General features: G+C 34.1%; 1 protein-coding gene across 3 annotated transcripts in view; it reads left to right on the top strand.

Moving 5' to 3' along the window:
* LOC123672630 (nephrin-like) overlaps positions 1 to 24,713 on the top strand; it is a 516,260-nt gene that overhangs the window by 190,530 nt on the left and 301,017 nt on the right. For all 3 annotated transcript variants that reach the window (XM_045606814.1, XM_045606833.1, XM_045606823.1), the window contains exon 4: positions 17,995 to 18,303. In XM_045606814.1, the coding sequence (XP_045462770.1) occupies positions 17,995 to 18,303 (309 nt within the window). The remainder of the gene's footprint in view (positions 1 to 17,994; positions 18,304 to 24,713) is intronic.

The following is a 24,713-nucleotide window of genomic DNA, read 5'->3' as shown; positions in this document are numbered from 1 at the left end:
TCTGCCTTCTTGTACTGTCCGCCATTCCGTATTTTGGATGACGTCACTTAGGTAATAATGCATCGTCATTTAAACGTACCATGCAAATTTCGTCGACATCGGTAGAGGATAATTGCTTCAAAATTCATTTGCAAGATTTGACCCGAACATACATACTTACATAATTTCATAATTATCTCAATTTATTTTTGTGAATTGAATTAGATTTGGAACAGCACGAATTACAGAATGCATATAGGCAGGATATCAAATGCAATGTCTCCGTAAAGTATGGAACAAATTCATTTTTAGCTAAACAGACCATTTTGAGAAATAATCCTGAAACACGTCGTATTTTAAAATAATAAATAATACAATAAACAGGGTGAATTACTTTCGAGTAATGACGTCACCGTAATTTTTTTAAATGGAACACCCCCATTTTGACTCAATTTTCCGATTATTCTAGCTGAGCTGATTCCAAAAATGTATCACATGTTGATTTCAATTGGTACAGGGTGGACAAAAATACAATAGTTTTACGTGTGCTCATAAAGTAACGCGTAACATTCTTTATTGGTCAAATTAACAATATTATCAAAAAACTTATTGTCTAGAGGAAATTGGTTAAAATGTAACACCCTATAGTTTGTTACATTAACAAAAATGAGCTGTTTCCAAACATGTTTGGTACTTGTAGTCTAGCAGACAGAATATGAAAAAAATTATTTCTTATCAATTTGAAAAAAACATAGTCGTCTAATTTTTTGTGAAATGTCATTTTTTGTTTAGTAATTTATTGGTGTTCAATGACAGTTTAGTACTACAATATTTTTGGTATTCTTAAATATTTCAATTATTGCTTAGATTAAATTTATTATTTTTGTCCACCCTGTACCAATTGAAATCAACATGTGATAGATTTTTGGAATCAGCTCAGCTAGAGTAATCGGAAAATTGAGACAAAATGGGGGTGTTCCATTGAAAAAAAAAAGATGGTGACGTCATTACTCGAAAGTAATTCACCCTGTATATTAGATTCTTCCTCAGCCTCTTTCATCTAGTGTCGGACATAGGCCCCTTCCAGTTTTTTCCATGCTTCTCTGTCTTTTGCTGTTTTCATCCATTGCTTACCGACTACATCGACTATGTCATCTATCCATCTTTTTCTCGGTCTTCCTATGCTTCTTTTCGCCTCTCGAGGTCTCCAAAACGTCACTCTGTGTGACCATCTCTCCACATTCTGCCTTGTAACATGTGCCACTCACTGCCACCACTGCCACTTATGTTTCGCTATTCTACTCATGATGTTAGGTACTCTGGTCTTTTTTGGTATTTCGGTGTTCGGAATTCTGTCCCTCAAGGTTATACCCAGCATAATACTTTCCATGACCCTTTGAGTTACTCTCAGTTGTTCTGCCACTTTTTTCGTTATTGCCATAGTCTTGACCATATGTTGGCACTGGTAATATACAGCTGTCGTAGGTTTTATGTATTAAGTGTAGAGAAATATTGTTGTCCATGCTAAGCGTATTCTCCTCCCAATTCACAATATTTGATTATCTTTTCCATTTTTAATCATGATAATAACCTAAGCCATAGTCAGGAAGATATCACTATATACAGGGTGTCTGGTGAGGAATGGGACAACGTTTAGGTGGTTATGAGGGATGTCTCAAGGAGTGAGAAAATGCCATTTGAAATCATCTGAGGTACATGGTTCCTGATATACAGGGGGTTTTAGAAAAAATGTTGAAATTTCAAATTACCATAATTCAGGAAATGTGAGAGCTAATTCGATGATTTTTCGTATGAACAATGATAGAGTCAGTACGAATCTGTTTGAACGAAAAATTCGAAATAATATCAGATCTGCACTCAGAAATTTCAGTTTTTCTGAAATTAGGTAAAAACAATATGCGGTATGCGGTTTTCAATTTTTTTGACTTCAGATTCTGAGAGAGCAGGAAAAATACTTTCGAACTCAACTGTCATCCCGAATAGCACAAATTTTTCCTGCTTTCTATGACCCTTCAAATGTCAATCTTCCGATTTTCGCTCCTTACATATTATTATTTTCTCGACATTTCAGAATAATGAGATCTCAGATAGTTACTGATAAGAAAAAAAAGGGTCATAAACGAATCAAAAATTTCATAAAAATTATCAAAAAAGCGAAAAACAGTTAACATTTGGAAAATTTACGAACTATTTCTGAAGTACTAATTGATGATTCAGTAGGAACAAGATTAATGATTAATTCTTCAAATATTGTTCAAAATGAAAACCGTCAACTTCTTTTCTCTTAGTCGATCTTTCAGATGAGTTTGGATCATTTTTTCCTGTAATATCCAAAGTTTCATTAGTCATGTACATATTTCTATCATTAGTCTTGAATCTAGTTGCCAGTTATGTCAATCCTATGGTGTGCTATCATTTATGATGAGAAAAGATAGAGCATTTAGTTATCTGTCAAACTAGTGATTTAATTGTTGATACAATCTTACTTCAATTTGTTGAAAATCATGCCGCACACATTTTTTAATGAAGAGTATGTTGACATGCTTTTGGTGTATGGTAAATGTGATATGAACGGAAGAGCAGCTGAAAGGGAGTATCGTAGACGTTTTCCAATCGTCGGGTTCCAAATCTCAAAATTTTTGCCCGCCTTGTTGCGCATACGAAACAACATGGTACTTTTCCCAGCAAAACAGTTTCTGAAAGACCACATACAATAGAAGAGAATATCCGTGAAAATATTTTAGAAACTGTGCAAAACGATCCGGGAGTAAGTATCAGACGATTGGCTTCAATTCATGAAGTATCGAAATGGTACGTTTGGAATACTCTGAAGAGTGAAAAATATCACCCATATCACCCTCAAGTTGTCCAGCAGTTGGAACCTGGCGATGAGATCGCACGGCTTCAATTTTCCAGATGGATAAGAAGTCATAGAAGAAATGTCCAAAGAATATTATTCACATATGAAGCTCAATTTACTCGCGATGGAATGAACAATGCTCGAAATAATCACCTTTGGCATCAACAGAATCCTTTCGCTGTCGTACCAAGACAATCACAGAGACGTTTCAGTGTTAATGTGTGGTGCGCAGTTTATGATAATAATTTAATAGGTCCTCATTTTTTCGAAGAAAGACTCACCGGAGAAATTTATAGAGATTTCCTCATGAATATTCTTCCTAATTTATTAGGGAATATTAATCAGAGAGGACTTATCTTCCAGCATGATGGAGCACCCCCACATTTCTCAATTTTAGTGAGAAATCATTTGAACTAGGTATATCCAAATAGATGGATAGGTCGTGGTGGTCCAAGAGCATGGCCACCTCGGTCCCCCGACATGACACCATTAGATTATTTCCTTTGGGGACACCCTAAAACTATGGTGTACGGGCGAGAAATAAATACAAGGGAACAATTAATTCAGCGAATAATAGACGCATGTGACGAGATACGAAACAACCCGAATGTGATAAGGAAAGCAGTTTTGAACTTAATGAAAAGAGCAGATAAATGTGTAAAAGTTGGCGGTTTTCATTTCGAACAATATTTGAAGAATTAGTCATTAATTTTTCAAATGTTAACTGTTTTTCACATTTTTGATAGTTTTTATAAAAGTTTTGATTCGTTTATTTTTTTTTTTTTTTTACTTATGAGTAACTATCTAAGATCTCATGTTTCTGAAATGACGAGAAAATAATATGTAAGGAGCGAAAATCGGAAGATTGACATTCGAAGGGTCATAGAAAGGAGGAAAAATTTGTGCCATTCGGGATGACAGTTGAGTTCGAAAGTATTTTTCCTGCTCTCTCAGAATCTGAAGTCAAAAAAATTGAAAACCGCATACAGGGTGTTGTTTTTACCTAATTTCAGAAAAACTAAAATTTCTGAGTCCGGATCTGATTTTATTTCGAATTTTTCGTTCAAACAGATTTGTACTGACTCTATCATTGTTCATACGAAAAATCATCGGATTAGCTCTCACATTTCCTGAATTATGGTCATTTGAAATTTCCACATTTTTTCTAAAACCCCCTGTATATCAGAAACCATGTACCTCAGATGATTTCAAATGGCATTTTCTCACTCCTTGAGACATCCCTCATAACCACCTAAACGTTGTCCCATTCCTCACCAGACACCCTGTATAACATAAGCATAGAGCAGGTGAAACAATATGTATATTAGATTATTATTTTTAAATACGGTAAATTAAAATAAAAAATCGACATGTTTCAGGATTATGGTCTGTTTCGCTAAAAATGAATTTTTTCCATACTTTACGGACACAGTGTATAATTTGTTGTTGAACTAGAACAAAATGCTTTTTCTCTGGTACACACATCGTTGGTGAAGGTGGACCTTGTAATTTGACTATACCTAAGTACTCGATACTATCTTCAAATCAATCATTCCACCTTTTTCGCTTCCAAAAATTCAATTTTGCCGGCAAATTTTGCGAAAACATCATGCAGATCCAGATTTTTTCAAGAGTGGTACATGCTCTAACTTCTCAGAGAGTTTCGGGTATGAAGCCGAATTGCGGATGCGTTCTCTCAATTCGGCTTCATCACGCATGGGTGTTGCGTATACTTTGTCTTTCAGGCAGCCCCAATAATAAAAGTCCATAGGCTTTAGGTCAGGTGAACGAGGAGACCACAAAATTTCACCTTCTCTTCCAATCCACCGGTGGGAATAAGTTCTATTTAAATGAGCGGTAACTTCGAGTCCGTAATGTGTTGGGCATCCATCATGTTGAAACCGAGGTTGAAACCACAGACTACGTCGCAGCGCCAGTGGCACATCTTCCAATAAAATGGGCAGCTGGTTGGTTGAAAATTCCAAATAATTGTTTGCGTTCAGTGATGGCGGCAGTTCGATCGGGCCCAAAATTGCACCATTAAATATTCCAGTCTATAAATTGATCTTGAATCGATATTGTGATCTATCTTCTCTCACCTCTTGTGGATTTATGATATTCCAGCCATGCAAATTGTTGAGATTCATGTACCCATCCTTGGTACAGGAAGACTCGTCGCTCCTCATGATCTTATTAAAAAAATCTGGATCTGCATGATGTTTTCGCAAAATTTTCCGGCAAAATTGAATTTCGTTGAGGTGAATATGCGAGTAATATTTTCGCACGTAAATAATTGCCATTGTTCACTAAGTAATGCAATATCGAAGATTTCTTAACAGAATTGACAAACTTGATTTTGTCAGAAACGTACCCATTTGGATTGAAACAGTCATATTTTTTTCTTTGAATAACAAATGACTTGTGTGATACCTCTTTGAAATCACTATAAAATAGACAATTTATTGGTGTAATGTGCAGCAGTAGCTTGGTACATTTTTTTTTCCACTACAATGGGCTAAACTTCATGAACAAAATAATCCACTACCAAAATTTCCAATAAAAATATTTCTCATAACCCCCCTTTAAAATGTTAGGAGGATGTTTTTAATGTAAACGTTGAAATCATTCTTCAGCAATATTTTACTGACAAAATTAACCGAAAAGATGTAAAATCGTACCAACCGTTTGGACAAAACAATTGAAAGAGGCAAAAATTCATTATTTTCAAAAAAAAAGAAATATCTCGAAAACGGTAAGACTTTTATAATGGGAATTATGTCATAACAGGTGGGTTATCCTTTGATCTACATTCTTCCTCGGTTTGACGTGGTCTTTACGGGACACCCGGTATATTATTATAGAAAATTATATAATAGTAACGAAATGAATGTAATAAATATAGCAAAGTGAGAGTGTCAGATGAATAAGATAAAATTAAACAATTATGAAAACAAAGCCAAATAATAAAAGAGAAGGTATGTGGGTAGGCAACCCAAAATACATATTGGAGAATTGTGAGTAATATACAATTCTCCAACAATTATGTTTGCTCTAAACCCACAAAATGATATGCGTGAAATGAAATTATTGTAATCAATTTGGTTTTTTTTTCAACAAATTGCAAGGTTCGTCTTATCCGACGACCTGAGTTAGAAAGTAAAAGCAGTATTAGTTCAATACAGAATCATTCATTATCCTAATGCACGTAACACTACGCGACTTTTGCCTGTTAAAATGTCGCGAAAGTGGAACTGTCGCTTTCCGAGAATGGCGAATAAAATAAAATGGAAGTTTTTACACTAGGTGGAAGGCGACTGAAATCGCGTAGAAAGTAGTGAGCGTAAGGCGTATACGAATTCTTACACTATTCGACTGGATGGTAAGTTCCTCCGCATTGAATATCCTAACTTTCTAAAGTAGTTTTCAAGACTAGTCCACGACGAAATAAAATTGAAATTTCATCATATTATGTTGAGAACTGATTTAATGAATACCTGCGTTGTTGTTTCTTAAACATATACGAGGAATCAGCGATTCTTGATGAAGCATTAAATAGTAAAAACGAATGTGTTTGAATAGAATTCTAAACCAACATTATTCAGAATAGAACTCTTCGGCATCCGAAACTTGAGAATCATTTTGTGAAATCGTATAATCACATACAGGTTGTACACTTTTAAAACGGCCTAACTTCAAGGGGAGATTATAAATACAAGTGATTTGCAACAAAAATGTCATATAATGCATGGTAGAAATGTTGGTGGTTATTCTTCAATTTAACATTTTTTGAGTTCATGGGTTTTATCATTTTTTTCCATGAAACCAATTATATCTTATTCATTTCTGCGTCTTTATCGAATTTGATCATATATCCCGAAAGTGCATTAAATTTTAAATTTGCCTCAATATGAGCAGTCATGAGTGGCAAAAGATTTTTACTGACGAGTATGGTGAAGTGGTGAATACAAATATTCTGAAGAGAGCGAAATAAGTCGTATCTTTCCTATCGTTTTATGAATGAAAAACTATAAATGAGAATATGTTTTCTTTGCAGTAAAAACTTCTCCTTTTTGCAGGCTTTCGAATGACATATCAAGTTTTGTGCTAGCTACTTTCCTCCTGCTCTAATATCACGGCTAACGTGATGACAATGCTTTTGCTCTATTTCGGAGCTGCTTATGATTGGATATTGAAATAATTCACATGGACATACCTATTTCAATTACACTCAATGTTTCATAAATAAATGAATTAAATTCTAGTTATTTTTACGGAATAAAATAATCAAACCAAATAAGTTCAACTGCCACCTGCTACTCGAAATAGCCATTTATGGAAAAGGGAAAACCCACATGCGACTTATGTTACCCATTTCCAACATAAGTTAAGGGTAAACGTATGTTTGGGACTGATGAGGGGCGAAGTAATCAACTTTTTGTAACAAAAAAATCGCCACATTATTGATTTTCTAAAGGTAGGTAACAACCCTCTCTCTGCATGTTTGACACCCTGTATCTCAAAAACTGTACATTAGATCTTGTTGTGCCCATTGAGACATTTGATCAGGACTTCATAAACTACATTATACTAAATTTTCAGCCAATTCGACTGGGACCCATTTTCCATAGAAACCGTGCGGGGTCCTTTGACAAGGATATTTTGAGTTGAAAAATACGATTTCATATAAAATTGAATAGATTCCTGAAAAAATAACAGAGGCTTCTTTAACAAAAATTCATATAAATGGGGTAAAGCAGGGCGGCGAAATAATATTTTGCCGGTGCGCTAAAATATCTGACGGCGGCCCTGAGTCGGAATGTAGCGGAATTAATGAACCAATATTTTGGAATGAGGTGGATCGAAAGATACGGTCCAGTGAGATTGCCACCCAGGAGCCCTGATCTGACCCTTTAGATTTTTATGTGTGGAACACTCTAAAGAGAAATTGTACAAAATTCGCGTTCGGACTCGATTTATTTAAAGAATCCACTCGTTGTGTGAACGAATGCGTCAAAAACGTAGTGAACTTCGAAGAGTGAAAGATTCAACAAGAAAAAGATGTGGAAAATGTATTGAACAAAGGAGAGAACATTTATTCTAATGTTTTCATCTGTTCCGTTCATATTTTTTTGTATTTAATAATCAAATTTGGTTATCTTCCTAAAATACCTGTTTGTATTGTATGAAATATTAAGTTTAGTAGCAATTAATAATTTCCATGAGAATTATCTCACTATCCAATCGAAAAAAGCTTTGAAATAGGGCAAAGGAAAGTTTGAGTATTTTCGTCTTTTTCATTGTCATCACGTGAGCGATGATATTACATCAGAAGGAAAGTAGCTAGCACAAAACTTGATATGTCGTTCGAAAGCCTGCTTAATGAAGAATTTTTTACTGCAAAGAAAACATATTCTCATTAATAGTTTTTCATTCATAAAACGATAGTAGAGATACAACTTATTTCGCTCTCTTCAGAATGTTTATATTCACCACCTCACCACACTCGTCAGTATAAAACCCTTTTGCCACTCATGACTTCTCATGTTAAGGCAAATTTTATGCTCTTTCGGAATATATGATTAAATTCGATGAGGATGCTGAAATGAATAAGATATAATTGATTTATGGAAAAAAGGGATGAATTCCGTGAAATCAAGAAATTTTAAATTGAAAAATAACCGGCAACATTTCGACCATGTGTTATGAAATATTTTTTGTTGCAAAGCACTAGTCTAATCTCCCCTCGAAGTTAGGCCGTTTTAAAAGTGTACACCCTGTATAATATCAATGAGTTCTATTGGTCAAGATTCATTCAATGTGGATTATTGTTTACCAACCATATGTACTTCCTCTGATAATTAATAGGAGCCCTGCGAAATACTCCTCTCCAATTACGGTGTGTGTTCTTTGTGACGTATTTCGTTGCCCGTTAAATTCATAAATTAATTGATTGACTCTTTTTCATCATAATTGATATATTTTAACTGTCATTACAGAGAATGCACCTCAAAGAAGCTGAAGTATAGGATGCGCCAATTGCATATAATGAGCACGAAGAAGGAAGTGGAGTACCTACGAACAATAGCTAGAAATTACCTGCTAAAATTCATAAGAATCTATTTTTTGTGATTCATATTACGAAGACGACAATTTGCCAGACGTTTGGAGCGAAAACATGCTGATGATGAGCGTGTAAAAAAATGCTAAGGATACCTCTTGGCAGTGATAAAAGAAGTTGTGATACAATGGCTTTAAGAAAGGAAAGCTATTTTCTCCTGAAAAATAAAAAAGATAAATGCAACCTTTTTAATCTAATATACATGGTGAATTACTCTCGAGTAATGACGTCATCGTCATTTTTCTAATGAAACACCCCCATTTTGTCTCAATTTTCCTGAGATGATTCCAAAAATGTATCACATGTTGATTCCAATTGGTACAGGGTGGACAAAAATAATAAATTAAATCTAAACAATAATTAAAACATTCACGAATACCAAAAATATTGTAGTACTAAACTATTGAACACCAATAAATTACTAAACAAATAATGACATTTCACAAAAAACTAGACGACTATGTTTTTTGTTAAATTGATAAGAACTAATTTCTTTCATATTCTGTCTGCTAGACCACAAGTACCAAACAGCTCATTTTTATTAATCTAATAATGTAACAAACTACAGGGTGTTCCATTCAAACCAATTGTCGCTAGACAATAAGTATTTTCGATAATATTGTTAATTTAACTAATAAAGAATGTTACGTGGTACTTTATGAGCAGTGAGCATACACAAAACTATTGTATTTTTGTCCACCCTGTACCAATTGGAATCAACATTAGATATATAAATTTTTGGAATCGGCTCAGCTAGAGTAATCGGCAAATTGAGACAAAATGGGGGTGTTCTATTTAAAAAAAGACGGTGACGTCATCACTCGAAAGTAATTCACCCTGTATACTATTCATTCATTATTTCAAAATACGGTTAATTAAAATAAAAAAACGACGTGTTGCAGGATTATTTCTTAAAATGGTCTGTTTAGCTAGAAATGAATTTGTTCCATACTTTACGGACACAGTGTTCCGGGTTTTTCACCATAATTTTAACCCTTTATCTTTGTTACTAGAAGAGGAACAAAAAAATGTTTTCCACAAAAGTTTTACGAAATCGACTAGTGTTTTTGAAATGATATCACAAAACAAAATATATACAGAGTGAGCAACATATTGATTGCAACTTCATTTTTTCAAATGGAACACCCTGTATATTTTTCTATATTTGACTAGCTCTTTTTCCCCTGATTTCGCATATATAACATATGTTTGGACTATCTTTCTTATTCTGAGTACCACAGAGTTTCAAATTTTAAGAACCACCTGGCAAGCTAAGTAATCTGTTTTCAATTGCGATAATTCAGAATGCCCTTTTTTGAGTTTTCTCTTTGGCAAGAGTAGTCCCATGCAGAAAATTCTGTGTTCATATAACCTACTGAGTGGTTCATAGAATAGCCATTGTACTTTGTGATTTGGAATTTCATATGAATAGCTTTTACCGTATTCTGAACTATGGAATAATGTGGTCATTCTTCGATAATTAGACATTGAATTGTTAAATTCCGTCTTAATGTTTGACACATCTAAAATTTGAATGAGAGCTCAATAGTTTGCAATATTTTGGGACAATCTCCTTTTTAATGGTAATAACATATCAGGATTTTCTGCAATTTGAGTACCTAATTCATGATTCCCCGTACATTCTAAAATAATAATTCCTCAGACTATTGTGACAATAAGCTTAGATTAGATAAGAATGATTAGATTATTCCTGAACATGAGCTAAGGGAATTATACTGAGGAAAATTTAGACAGCAAGGTTTTTTGACCATTTATGATTTGTACCTACACGAATGCCTAATTTATTTATATAAAAGCAAAACTGAATTTCTAACAACTAACTCAAATACCTATGACTTATAATACGAGAACGAGAACAGCAAATATTAACTTTCCTAATCATCGGTTATCTCTTTTTGAAAAAAGCAGTCTTTTCTACAGGGTGTCTCGTAAAGACCACGTCAAACGGAGGGAGAATGTAGATCAAAGGATAACCCACCTGCTATGACAAAATTTCCATTATAAAAGTCTTACCGTTTTCGAGATATATTTTTTTTTTGAAAATAATGAATTTTTGCCCCTTTCAATAGTTTTGCCCTCACGGTTGGTACAATTTTACATCTTTCTGGTTAATTTTTTCAGTAAAATATTGCTGAAGAATGATTTTAACGTTTACATTAAAAACATCCTCCGAAAATTTTAAAGGGAGGCTATGAGAAATATTTTTATTGGAAATTTTGGTAATGGATTTTTTTGTTCATGAAGTTTAGCCCATCGTAGTGGGAAAAAAATGTACCGAGCTACTGCTGCACATTACACCAATAAATTGTCTATTTTATAGTGATTTCAAAAAGGTATCACACAAGTCATTTGTTATTCAAAAAAAAAGATATGGCTGTTTTTATCCAAATGGGTACGTTTCTGACAAATCCAAGTTTGTCAAGTTTGTCAATTTTGTTGAGAATTCTTCGATGTTGCATTACTTGTTAACGTGCGAAAATATTACTCGCATAATTATTAACCTCAACGAAATTCAATTTTGCCGGCAAATTTTGGAAAACATCATGCAGATCCAGATTTTTTTAATAAGATCATTTGGAGCGACGAGTCTTCCTGTACCAAGAATGGGTACATGAAGACCTAAATCCTCTGGACTTTTAATATTGGGGCTGCCTAAAAGACAAAGTATACGCAACACCCATACATGATGAAGCCGAATTGCGGATGCGTTCTCTCAATTCGGCTTCATCACGTATGGGTGTTGCGTATACTTTGTCTTTTAGGCAGCCCCAATAATAAAAGTCTATAGGATTTAGGTCAGGTGAACGAGGAGGCCACAAAATTTCACCTCCTCTTCCAATCCACCGGTGAGGATAAGTTCTATTCAAATGTGCGGTAACTTCGAGTACGTAATGTGCTGCGCATCCATCATGTTGAAAACACAGACTACGTCGCAGCGCCAGTGGCACATCTTCCAATAAAATGGGCAGCTGGTTGGTTAAAAATTCCAAATAATTGTTTGCGTTCAGTGATGGCGGCAGTTCGATCGGGCCCAAAATTGCACCATTAAATATTCCAGTCCATAAATTGATCTTGAATCGAAATTGTGATCTACCTTCTCTCACCTCGGGTGGATTTATGATATTCCAGCTATGCAAATTGTGGAGGTTCATGTACCCATCCTTGGTACAGAAAGACTCGTCGCTCCAAATGATCTTATTAAAAAAATCTGGATCTGCATGATGTTTTCCAAAATTTGCCGGCAAAATTGAATTTCGTTGAGGTGAATAATTATGCGAGTAATATTTCCGCACGTTAACAATTGCCATTGTTCACTAAGTAATGCAACATCGAAGATTTCTCAACAAAATTGACAAACCTGAATTTGTCTGAAACGTACCCATTTGGATGAAAACAGCCATATCTTTTTTTTTTTAATAACAAATGACTTGTGTGATACCTCTTTGAAATCACTATAAAAAAGACAATTTATTGGTGTAATGTGCAGCAGTAGCTCGGTACATTTTTTTCCCACTACGATAGGCTAAACATCATGAACAAAATAATCCATTACCAAAATTTCCAATAAAAATATTTCTCATAGCCCCCCTTTAAAATTTTCGGAGGATGTTTTTAATGAAAACGTTGAAATCATTCTTCAGCAATATTTTACTGAAAAAATTAACCAGAATGATGTAAAATTGTACCAACCGTAAGGGCAAAACTATTGAAAGGGGCAAAAATTCATTATTTTCAAAAAAAAATATATCTCGAAAACGGTAAGACTTTTATAATGGAAATTTTGTCATAGCAGGTGGGTTATCCTTTGATCTACATTCTCCCTCCGTTTGACGTGGTCTTTACGGGACACCCTGTATATGAGTATCAAAATCTTCAATAAATTACCATATAATCACAAGGTCATTGATAATTACAAGCAGTTCAAAATAAGAACCTAGAAATTGTCAATAGAGCTAGAGCCACAATGTTTGGAAGATTATTCTGTTACAGCTGGGTTGTATTTATTTAAACACTCTACCTATTCATTTAGAACACTGTACCATTTTGTGTTTTTCTTATGTGAGAAATATCATTCTAAATGATGATATTTATCTATCTATACAAGATCATACACAAAACGGTTTCTTGTCATTTCTACAAAAGGCATGTTCAAAGAGCCCTCAAAATCACCGGATTGATCTCCAAATTTTATGGATATGAGAATTATGAATATGACGTTAATATGTCTTCAAGTTCTAATTTGAATACACTGGTATCATCAGAATAATCAATATTGATATCGCCACATAAAACTACAGTACATTTTTCTGAACATAATTTATCCAAAACAATATCCAATTCCTCTAACAAATAAGTAATGTTATTCAGTATTGGAGACCTATACTGGGTGTCCCAGGAAGAATGCGACAAACCATAAATTAGGATCATCATGGAGGACCCGTATCAAGATGCTTCAATCGCCTGAGTGCCTTCGTTGGGGATATACAGGGTGATGTTTGAGTGAAATTTTACAGTTCGATAACTCTTCAACTAACCGACCGAATAATTTCAAATTTTGAAGTTTTGTCACCCTTTCCAATCGCCTCCCTTCAATATTTCTGAATTCGAGTAAATCAGATCCGGACTAGGAAAATTTCAGATTTTTCCTATTTTCGTGAACATTGGATCACCCTGTACGTGAACATTATGGTTTTTTTCCGTTTTTGGAACCAGAAAGAATCAATTCATCATAAAAATTCTAAATCTCTGCTTGGCACGGTCACACAGGGTGATCAATAAACATTCCCTTATGAGTGAAATTTTTTTAGTTCAATAACTCTTCAACAAATCCACCGAATAATTTCAATTTTTCAAGTTTTATCGCCCTTTACTATCGCCTTCCTTCAATTTTTCTGAAATCGAATAAATCAGATCCGGACTAACAAAATTTTAGACTTTTTCTATTTTCGTGAATATTGGATCACTCTGTACGTCAATATCATAATTCTTTTGTTTTCGTAACCACAACTAATTAATTCATAATCAACATTCTAAAAATCAGCTTGCCACCGTCATACAGGGTGACCAATAAACATTCCCTCATGAAAGAAGTACAACCGATTCAACCGAATAAGATAGCAAAATCTGTGAAACAACTATATCATATCAACGTGCTCAAAAATGTATTAAAATGAAGGAATATCATTTTGAACAATATCTGCTGAACTGAAAATATTTTATTTTTGATTCATTTTATTCAAGATCAAATATTTTCAATTTATTCGCTGTTACGATTCATTAACTGGTACGACTAACGGAAAATTTTAAGGAACTAATGAACCTCTCTACAGATACCGGTGCAATTATCTTGGATATAGAAAAGGCATTTGATAAAATGTGGTATCGGGGTCAAAATGAAGTTGATGAAATTTCCAATAAAATTTACGAGATTGATACCTGGCCAATAGGAAATTTAGGGTGAATATCGGTAGTACCAGGTCAACTATCAGAAAAATAGAAGCCGGAGTTCCCCAAGGATCGGTGATAGGACCGCTGCTGTTCAACTTATACATGGCAGACATACCGAAAATGAATAAATGCAGGATAGCCCAGTTTGCAGATGACACTGCCATATACTATCACAGTAGAATGCGGAGAACAATTACTAGGCAGTTACAGATAGATCTAGATAAACTGATGGAATACTTCAAGAAATGGAGATTCAAAGTGAATACATCGAAAACAGTTGGAATCTACTTCGAAGGAACAACAGTAAAGAACGAGAAAGCAGGAAACGTCAAAATAGAAAACCAGACAATAGAATGGAAAAAGGAAGCAAAATATCTGGGAGTAATACTAGATGAAAGAACGATTTTTAACAAACAGTTAAAAGAAAACAGAAAAAAGGCAAGGTTATTGCACGTGAGACTCTACCCGCTGCTCAACCCTAAAAGTAAACTTTCCTTAGAAAACAAGATGAATATAATAAAAAAAGTGCTAATATCAAGCATTACGTATGCAGGAGTAACCTGGTAACAATAATAAGGATCAGTTGCAAAGTACGCTCAATTCATGAATCAGAATAGCGGTTGGAGCCCCATGGTATATAACTAAACAACAAATCAGAGAAGAACTGAAAATTGAAACTATTGAGGAAATAGTCAACTAACAAAGAAGGAAGACAATAGGGACGCTGAAAGAGCATGGGAATAAGGAATTAAGAAAGATACTACAAATCAAAATGAAAATGACAGATAAAAGGAAATACCTCTTTCAAAGAACCAAATAGAAGAAATGAAGTAGAAAGGAAAGTCTTCCGATCAGACAACAGTAGAAAATAGGAAAAATTATAGTAGAGACGTAGGGAATGTAAATTCCGGACTTTAAACAAAAAGAAGATTTGAGAATAATCAGCTTTTCCAGTGATGAATACTTGTGAAGGTAAGACGTAGTGACTAGTGCGCATGACCGTGTGATCCCCCTATCTGAAGAGAAAGTGAGTGGTAATGACTTATCATTATCTGCTATTACGAGTTATCCGAATTGGATAAAACCATTCAAGGTTTTGTGACCGTGGGCAATTATCTGCTCGAGAACAAAGTAGACATCGAGGACATATGTGAGAAATTACATAGACGTGTGAGAAAAGAAGAAAACAATGATAGAAACAATGAAGACAAATTCACGAACCAAAACACCCAAATATTGTCTGTTGCTTCGAGTCGAAAACAAAACCCTTTCTATCACACTATTCCCCCCCCCCATCTTTCTCACACAGGCATTGGCCTTCCTACTAATGTCATCAATATCATTGCCCTCAATGATGGTGTTAGCACCATCAGCGAACATTGTCACGAGTATATAAATTAATCTTCTCTTCAGCTCATCGTTTATAAAAGAAATAAAAAGTAGGGGGTTCAGAACACTGACCTACGTTACACCAGTTTCGATAGTCTCAAAAGAAGAGAAAAATTTCGTGCCATTATTTATCAGTCACACACTATGATTCCTAGTTTTTTAAGTATGACTTCAACCACCTGAACGCCTTATCGCGGATACCAAGAGATTCCAATCTATCAAACAATGTCTTATCATATATGGTGCAAAGGCCTTAGGCATGTCATAGAAGATTCCCAAAGTCCTTTCCTTCTTCTCGAAAATATCCAAAAGATGACAATACAGTGAAAAAAGCACATCCTGCGTCGAGCGACTCTCGACAAAACCAAACTGTCTAGAACTTATTGTGTTTGGACAGAAATTGCGTTATTCTACTCTTAAAAGCTCTCCTAAAGACTTTGGAGAATACCGACAGAAAGGCCACTGATCTATAGTTGATGATGTGATTTCTTTCGCCTTTTTGAAAATTGGTACAATATCTGCATTCTTCAGATATTCCGGCAAATAACCGTTTTCAAAAGAAATATTTATTAAAAATGTCAATGGGTCCACCAGATCATCGGCAACATACTTCAGCAAGTAACAAGAGGACCAGCCGAATCCTTCCCAGAACATTCCATAATCATTCATTTCATCGATAAACCAATTGGAAAAATATGATTAATAATTTTCACCTAAGAACCTTTATGTTCACCACGCCCATAGTGAGAAATTTTTTGGCGCAAAAATTCTTATGTTTTGGCAAATTTCATCCATTTTTAAGATTTGTGCCAAGTTTGATAACGCTACAAGTATAACTGAAGTGTAATTAAATTTATAAAAAAAAATTTTAGATATTCCGTGAAAAAACAAAATATGGAATTGAAGATTTACCGTCAATATTAGACTATGCGTTATATGGTATTTTTTGTTGCAAATCACATTTAGAATCGTCCCTCGAAGTTTTGAACTTTTTCAAAAAAATTTATTTTTCAGGATGCTTGAAACGAAGCATATCATATTAAGTTTTGGGGACATCCTTATCAGTTGAAACTGCTGTTCATCTCTGAATTTACGGTCGCCATTTTGAAATTTCTTTTTGAAAAGCACCAATAACCATAAACATCAGTACATTTATGACACTTTTATCAGAACAAAAAGTCGTGAATTTCAATACGCTGACAGATTGAATCCGGAATAAGCATATTTAAATTCTTGATCTCTGAACGATGAGAGAAGAAAAATATGTGTGGTAAAAATAAATGGGGCAATATTCAGAGAGAATGTTTGTCAGATTATTACATGAACGTAGGTATAGTAAATCCAAAGTCACTTGAACTAGTCCCTAAAAACGCATGACCATACATGTCCCTTTGTCTATTTGAAAGTGTTGTTAGGCAATGAATTCACTGGCCCCAAAGGAATTTCTGGAAACTTGGACAACCCTTGTATAATCGAAATATTCAGCTTCTTCCAAGTGACTTTGGATATCTATACCTACTGAAATGTATGTTTTTCAAAATGAAGGTTTTTGAAAGATTGGGTTGAAAGTTCAAGTATTCCTGCAGTTTTAAGAGGCAATTTCAAGTTTTCGCTAGTTTTTAAATTATCCGGTCCAGTGGCTTTCATGAGGCACCTCTCTGCCTAGACAAATTCAAGTGCAGATAGATTTTGAGTTATCAAAATTACAATATATTTCAAGTCAATAGCATATTCCGTTCAAGGGATATCGTGTAGCCGACAGACATCTAGCCGGCCTGATGGACAGAATACATTTTGACTTAGAATTCTGCATGAAGGAATCACTTCAAATTATTGAATATCTACCAATCATGATACAACATTTGATAATGATAGATAGGTAGAAAATGATAGCCTGCAATAACCCCAGAACAAGAACGCAAAAATTGAAATGAAATGTAAAGATTTATTCTATCTTACATGAAATTCATCTACTAAAAACATTCCAATGGTCAATGAATAGAGATCTCTAGGAAATAGACTAGATATGATATGAATAGAAGTTATTTTTAACGAGATGACGCTGAAAGCTGCTATTTTCTGGGAATTTATTCCCTCTCTCAACTCACCGCATTTCCGCTACTTCCTGAGTTTGAACGAATCCCTTTATTTTTTTTAGGTATCCTGGTGGAGAGATGGAAAACTCGTCACAGATGAATGCCAATATTTTCCAGAAAGAAAGAAATCTCAGAGCTTGATGAAAATAGAAAAATTGACCAGAAGTGATCTGTTGGCTGTATACAGCTGCGAAGTCAGTAATAGTAAATTACAACCACCACTCGTTGTTCGAGTTGCCATTGATATGTACCTGAGACCACTCGAGGTCACTCTGTTGAAAGATCAGGACGAGCTGAGTGCTGGAAGGAGGTACAATATTAGTTGTCGATGTAGAGGTTCCCGGCCACCGTCAGTCATCACGTGGTGGAAGGTAAGTCTCACAATGCTTTTAAAAAAATACTTTTCACAGAGAACAAATTGCTTCAAAATATATGGGGTGTTTCGAAAAAAGTGACCCTGTGTCTAGGATATGAAAAAAAACTGAAAAATAATTAGGGTTTGATTCATAAAAAGTTTTCGTGACGCCATTCGTATTCAAGATAAAAGGCGTTGAAGAGAAAAACTAACAACCAACTAATATTGAACATAACTTTGTTATGATTAGACTCATCTATTAATCAAAATTTCAAGTGAACTTGAATATCATCAATTTTGCACCACAAAGATAGACTTGGGGAAAGTCGATAAAATATATCTACCGTTTTCGGGATATTTTTATTTGAAAATGATGAAGTCATAACCGACCGGTATATGCTTGTACGAAGTTATTATAAAGTTTTCATTTGAACAAGAAATCACAAAAAGAAAACTAAAACAAAGACTAAGAACATAAAATAAAATTCAATTAGAGTAAGGGTTCAGAATGTCCTCCGTTTTCACGAATACACAAGTCTGTCCCTGTTCCTAAAGAATCCATTAATCTTGTAAACGGTTGGGGATCAGCTATGAGGTCATTAAAGTGACGTTGAATTCTGTCTTCCAATTCTTGACGTGATTTACCATAGATTGTTCCTTAAGATACGACCAAACTGTATAGTCCAAGGAATTAAAATCTCATGACCGAGGGGACCAATGAATCGGACCTCTACCAATCCATCGATTCAGCAAATTTTAACATGTATCCGTTTTATCCTTGAGGTCTGAAGTCTGATTTACACGACAAAAAAATTTTAATTCACACAATGCATACTAATTAATAATGATTATCAATAACTTCATCATCACTTAATACCATCATCGGTTATTATTCCATAATTTTCAAATCGAAATATTTCGAAAACGGTACATTATATTGTGTTTCACCAAGAACATTTTTTTCGTGTGAAATTGAATGATGTTGGAGTTCATTTGAAAAAATTATGTCCAGTGCTACTTGGTATGAACCGTCTTACTAGCGCTTTTTATGAGAGCCAGATATAAAAACAAATCCATGGGATGTATCAGCTTCCAAAACATATTCGTATAAAATCTCATTACAATGTTGCCAGTAATGTGTACAAATTTTTTTTCTTCAACGTCCTTAAGCAAACCCCAATTATTTTTCAGTTTTCTACCTATCCTTTTTTTGAAACACCCTGTATAATACTCGGGAACAATGCATTCTCGTCGATTCAGTGATAACGACCTTTCTCGACTATTACATATTACCTTATTTTTTGGGTCCATAATCATTCATCGGAATCTCAAGCTATTTAAGACTAGGTTGTCCAATAAGTTTTACGGTTTGATTATAATGTAATATAATGTTTATTTATTATATACATAAAAAAAATTACAGAGGTATTTATTTCACGAAATATTTACCTGTGCGTAATTGATTGATTGAAGAACACCTTTTAATGGTTTGACGTACACTTTATTTTTGAGTATAGTCTCATTGAACAACAATAAACTTGTTCCAACGGAATATGATTTCCATCCCTGAAGTGAGAATCTGGAAAAATTGCAAAATACGCTTCTACAGCAGTTATGTATTTGATGAATGCTTTCCACGCATGAACTGTTCTAGGTTAGAAACATATGGAATTTGCTAGAGACCAAATCTCGAGAATCGGTGGATGCTCTAAAAATTTGAACTAATTCATGGAGTTTAGCCATTGTCAAGATGCTCTTGTGACACGGTTCATTGTCCTCATAAAAATGAAATTTTTCTTTTGCAAACCAGGTCTTTTTTTCTAGAATGTTTTCCTTCAGGTAGTCTAAAAGATTACAATAATATTCGGAATTCAGTTTTTCACCAGTTTTAAAGTAATCCACTTGAAAAAATTCCGCATCCAAAAAAACTGATGCTGACATATTACATGGAAGTATGATAGCTATTGATCAGAAAAAAACCTAATTGTTATCGATATATTTATAAAGAAACCGGTTTTTCCAACGTAGCTTGCCCCGATGAACGATAACAAATAATTTGAAAAAGGGTCACTTCTTTGTTTTTATCGAATTGATAATAATTCAAAATGTAAACAAATTGTAATTTTTCAAAATTCACGTCAATGGAGTTATATTTTTTGGGGAGCGGAGATCCGAGATCTTAATTTGATATACAAATAAACAATGAATGGTAGGTAGGTATCAACACATTGAGCACAAAACGAAATCTGTGTAATTCGCAATAAATAAATGTTTGAAAAGTGATTCATTGAAGTATCACAAATACTAGGTACTACGTCAGCGGTCATCATCGAGACAATCAATCAAAATTTATGAAGATGGAATTTGAAATAACAAACCTCCGTAGTCAATTTAAAGATATGAAATCGAAGGCAAATGAAGAATCAAATCTCAGGAGTATTCAATTTTGGAAGTTATTCAATGAATAAACGCAATGGAAGAAAGACTGCATTTTCTGGACCTGACTTCATGAAAAACGAATTTGATAATCTTATACGTTAAGAAAAATCTGAGAAAGGTACTAGTCAAGAATTAATAAAACGTTAAGATCAGTTAATTTATTATCACAGCATATGATATTGATTTGTGCTACAGAAATGGAAGAAACATAGTCAGGCCGGCGTTCTTGAAACTTGAATTATTTGAGATGTACATCACTTCATCTCAAATAAGTGAAACAGAGTTTCCCCCCTGTGATCAGTGACAATGTAGCAAAGTATAGGATGAACAGTACAACACAGAAGACTGTGCTGAAGAAGACTTGGATGTATGTTAATTTGAATGAGAATTTTGAATATTAAAATCAGGGTTATTTCTCGGAACTGCTTGAAAATTTTCAGTTTCAAATATAATTTTTTTTGTGCTAATACCTATATGTATTTCTTTTTTTATGATGTTCTTGGATTCTGATTCTAGCGATTCTGGATTATGATTGAGTTTTTCGATTTACTTGATCAACAAGTTGGGACTGAAATATCGTCAGTTTTGCAGGATTATGTGGGAATGAGGCTGGTGCACAAACTGAAAATATTGGAAGGTTCTATGAAACCTGTTGACCTACATACATGAAAATATTGCTATAATTCATATCAACACTAGAAGCTTCATTTTGATGAATTAATAGTTCAATTACGGGCAATGAAGATCGATATTATGGTTTTGTCGGAAACAGGAAATGTTGTAGACGTGAGTAATTTTGCAATTCGGAATAATATCTACAGCTCATTATAATGAATCCAATGTAATGTAATTCATGTAGAAGATTGCATATGAGCTGAAGAATAGGATATAATTCAAAGAAATTGTTTATGTTTATGTATGTTATTGTATATGCTTCACCCAGCATCGTTTCGATGCTTATTTGCGTCTTTCCAACGTACAAAATTAAACACTGTATGCATATCACATTTGTTACACAATAAGGTAGGGTAAATGAATACACTTGGTGAACAAAAATTGAACCATAACATCTCCAAAATTACCTTTTCAAAAACAATCATTCGAAAAATGTATAACTCAAAATAAAAATTTCCACACCATTAATTAGGAGGGAGAGTTGAAGGGGGTGAGAGAGCCACATATTATTGTTACGTACCCAGTGAATATCATAGAAACATAACAACCACTATATCTTAAACTCAAGATCAATAAAATAAGGATTCCTGGGTTCAATCAATATTCCGCCGACTGTATCTTCGTAATGTGTATGCATCGAGATTGCGATGTCAACTGTGACAACTCAACGATGAAAGTAAATGTTCGAATGTTCCAATAAACCTATGTTAATGGTATGCGCCCTCATCAGAAACAAAACTAACATATCAACATTCCCTGATACTATTGACATAAATATAACTAAGGTGTACTGTGTTAGTTATTAAATCCACATTATAAATGTTTTTTATTTAATGAAAATCATCTCTTTTAAGATGCGCTTTTTCAAATTCTGTTCCTGGTCAAGAATTAAGGGTTGTCAAAATCTAAAGTCCAGCGTTTACTAGTTAATAAGCTCCAAAAAAATAAGAACCAAATCATTGGAAATCAGCAGCAGATGATATATTAAAACCTGGTCCTAGTCATTTATTGTTTAACGAAGATTAGTGTGAAGAATAGATGCGGACATATCATTGGTAAAATTGAAAAATGAAGCATTCAAAAACATTCTGAAAAAACAAAATATTTCAGACGAATCTATACCTACTACGAAAAAACTATGTTGAAGTAGAAAGAATTAAATCCTATCTGTTAACAAAGGAAGTGTTGAAACAAGTGAAACATTCAACAATTGTCTCCTTTTTTAATGATGCACTGAATTTTTTTGGCCAACAAAGTCTCTGAAGTTGAGATGATATACCAGAAGAAAACGGTGGAAAATCTGGAGCAGATGGCCGTCGACAAAAATAAATAATTGCACTTTTGAATGAAACACTAAGAGAGATTAGAAGAAAATACCCATATCAAATAATAGCAGCGACGTTGTCGCTGTTTTCAAGGCAACGAAGAATCCAGGAACATATCCTGACCGATGTAAAAGAACTTTCAAGAGAAATAAATGTGAGTGGAACTAACTGCAGAACACTGAATGATTCACCACGGTGGCTTATTAGACGTTTATGGAAAACTTATCATAATTTTATGCTGAAAATTTGCATATCAGGGTTTGAGACAATGATCTTCCTCTCTAAAATATTTTCAAATCTCTACAACTTCCGGTTATAGCGGAAAACTACTTCCTTATTTCAAATGGCGCACCCAGTGCATCATTGCATCATTAGATAGCTTTTTTGAATACAATTTCAGCTACATGCCATACCTTGGGTAAAAACTCAACGATTCATGAGTTGGATTCTTATGCAAAAAAACCTGGGAGCGGAAACTCAAATTTTTTCGAATATTTCGCAGAAAAATTTTTCTCGAAAAAACCTTTTTCATTTTCTCTTCTGCAAATACGTGGTATTATAAACCTGTTCGCAGTTTGTAAAAATATGTACTTGGACAACTCAAATTCAAAACTCAAGATTTTTAAATTAGAACCTATATTTTTTATTATTTCAGTCGATTCTACGTACAAAAATGGTGGGGGTTACTCAAGCAAATCCTAATATGAACACTTCAAGAGTTATCAAAGAAAAACTTTGAATGAAGAAAAACCGTAATTCCTGTGTGGAGTAGTCTGTGACTTCCGGAAAACACATTAAGAAACTGAAATTCGACGTTTGGATCACTAAATTTCACATTCCATGAATTATATCTAATTTTTCGTTGGAATTATTGAGAAATCCATGAATCAATACAATTTTCAATCACAAATAATTCATTACAATTCTTGAAATGTTAAATTTAGTTATCGAAACATCGAATTTCAGTTTCTTTCTATGTTTTCAGAAAGCCACAGACTACACCTCACACTTAGAAATTGCGGTTTTTCCTCATTTGAAGTTCCCTCTCGACAACTCTTGAAGCATTTATTTTAGGTGTAGGGTTTGCTTAAGTAAATTAATTTTCCCCACTCTTTTAAATGAAGAATCGACTGGAATAATGAAAAATATAGGTTCTAATTTGAAAATCTTGAGTTTTGATGAATGTGAGTTGTCCAAATTCATGATCTTGTGATAAACACCCTGTAAATTTTTCGTCCAAACCGCGAACAGGTTTATAATACTATGTATTTACAGAATCGAAAATGATAAAGGTTTTTCGAAATAGGTCCTCGTCGCCACCATTTTTTCATAAGAATCCCATTGACTCATGAATTTTTTTCAAAAGGTATTGCATATAGCAAAAATTGTCATCAAGAAAGCTATCAAATGATGCAATAATACACTGGGTGTGGCATTTGAAATGAGGAAGTAGTAATCTGTTTCCGGTATAACTGGAAGTTGTAGAGATCTGAAAATGTTTAGAGAAAAAGATCATTGTCTCGCAATTTTATACTGGGTGTGCCATTTGAAATCAGGAAGTATTAATAGACATTACTCTACTACTTTCGGTTATACCGGAAAGATTTTCGGTATAAACGGAAGTTGTAGAGAAAGGGAGAAAGATCATTGTCTCATACCCCAAATTGCAAAGTTTCAGCACAAAATTGTGATCAGTTGATCTCGGTGAATCACCCTGTATAACATCGATCTATTTATCAAACAGTTGGAGCTCACAATGGGAAAAATAATAACTCCATCAAAAAGTGAGTATGTGTTTATTGCAGGTGATTTTAGTATAGACTCATTGAAAGAAAACAATAATATATAACGAATATTCAGGAACGCTTGATGGCATATGCATGATTGTGTTTCTCGATACATCGCGTGCCACACAAATCGCCTTTACGTGCATTGATGATTTGTTGACAAAAAATTCTATCAAAAATCGACAATCAACCTACACGTG

Source organism: Harmonia axyridis, chromosome 1, assembly GCF_914767665.1.
Source record: "Harmonia axyridis chromosome 1, icHarAxyr1.1, whole genome shotgun sequence".
Taxonomy (NCBI): domain Eukaryota; kingdom Metazoa; phylum Arthropoda; class Insecta; order Coleoptera; family Coccinellidae; genus Harmonia; species Harmonia axyridis.
The sequence above is the reverse complement of the archived record's forward strand: the minus strand, read 5'-3'. Positions and strand labels throughout refer to the sequence as shown.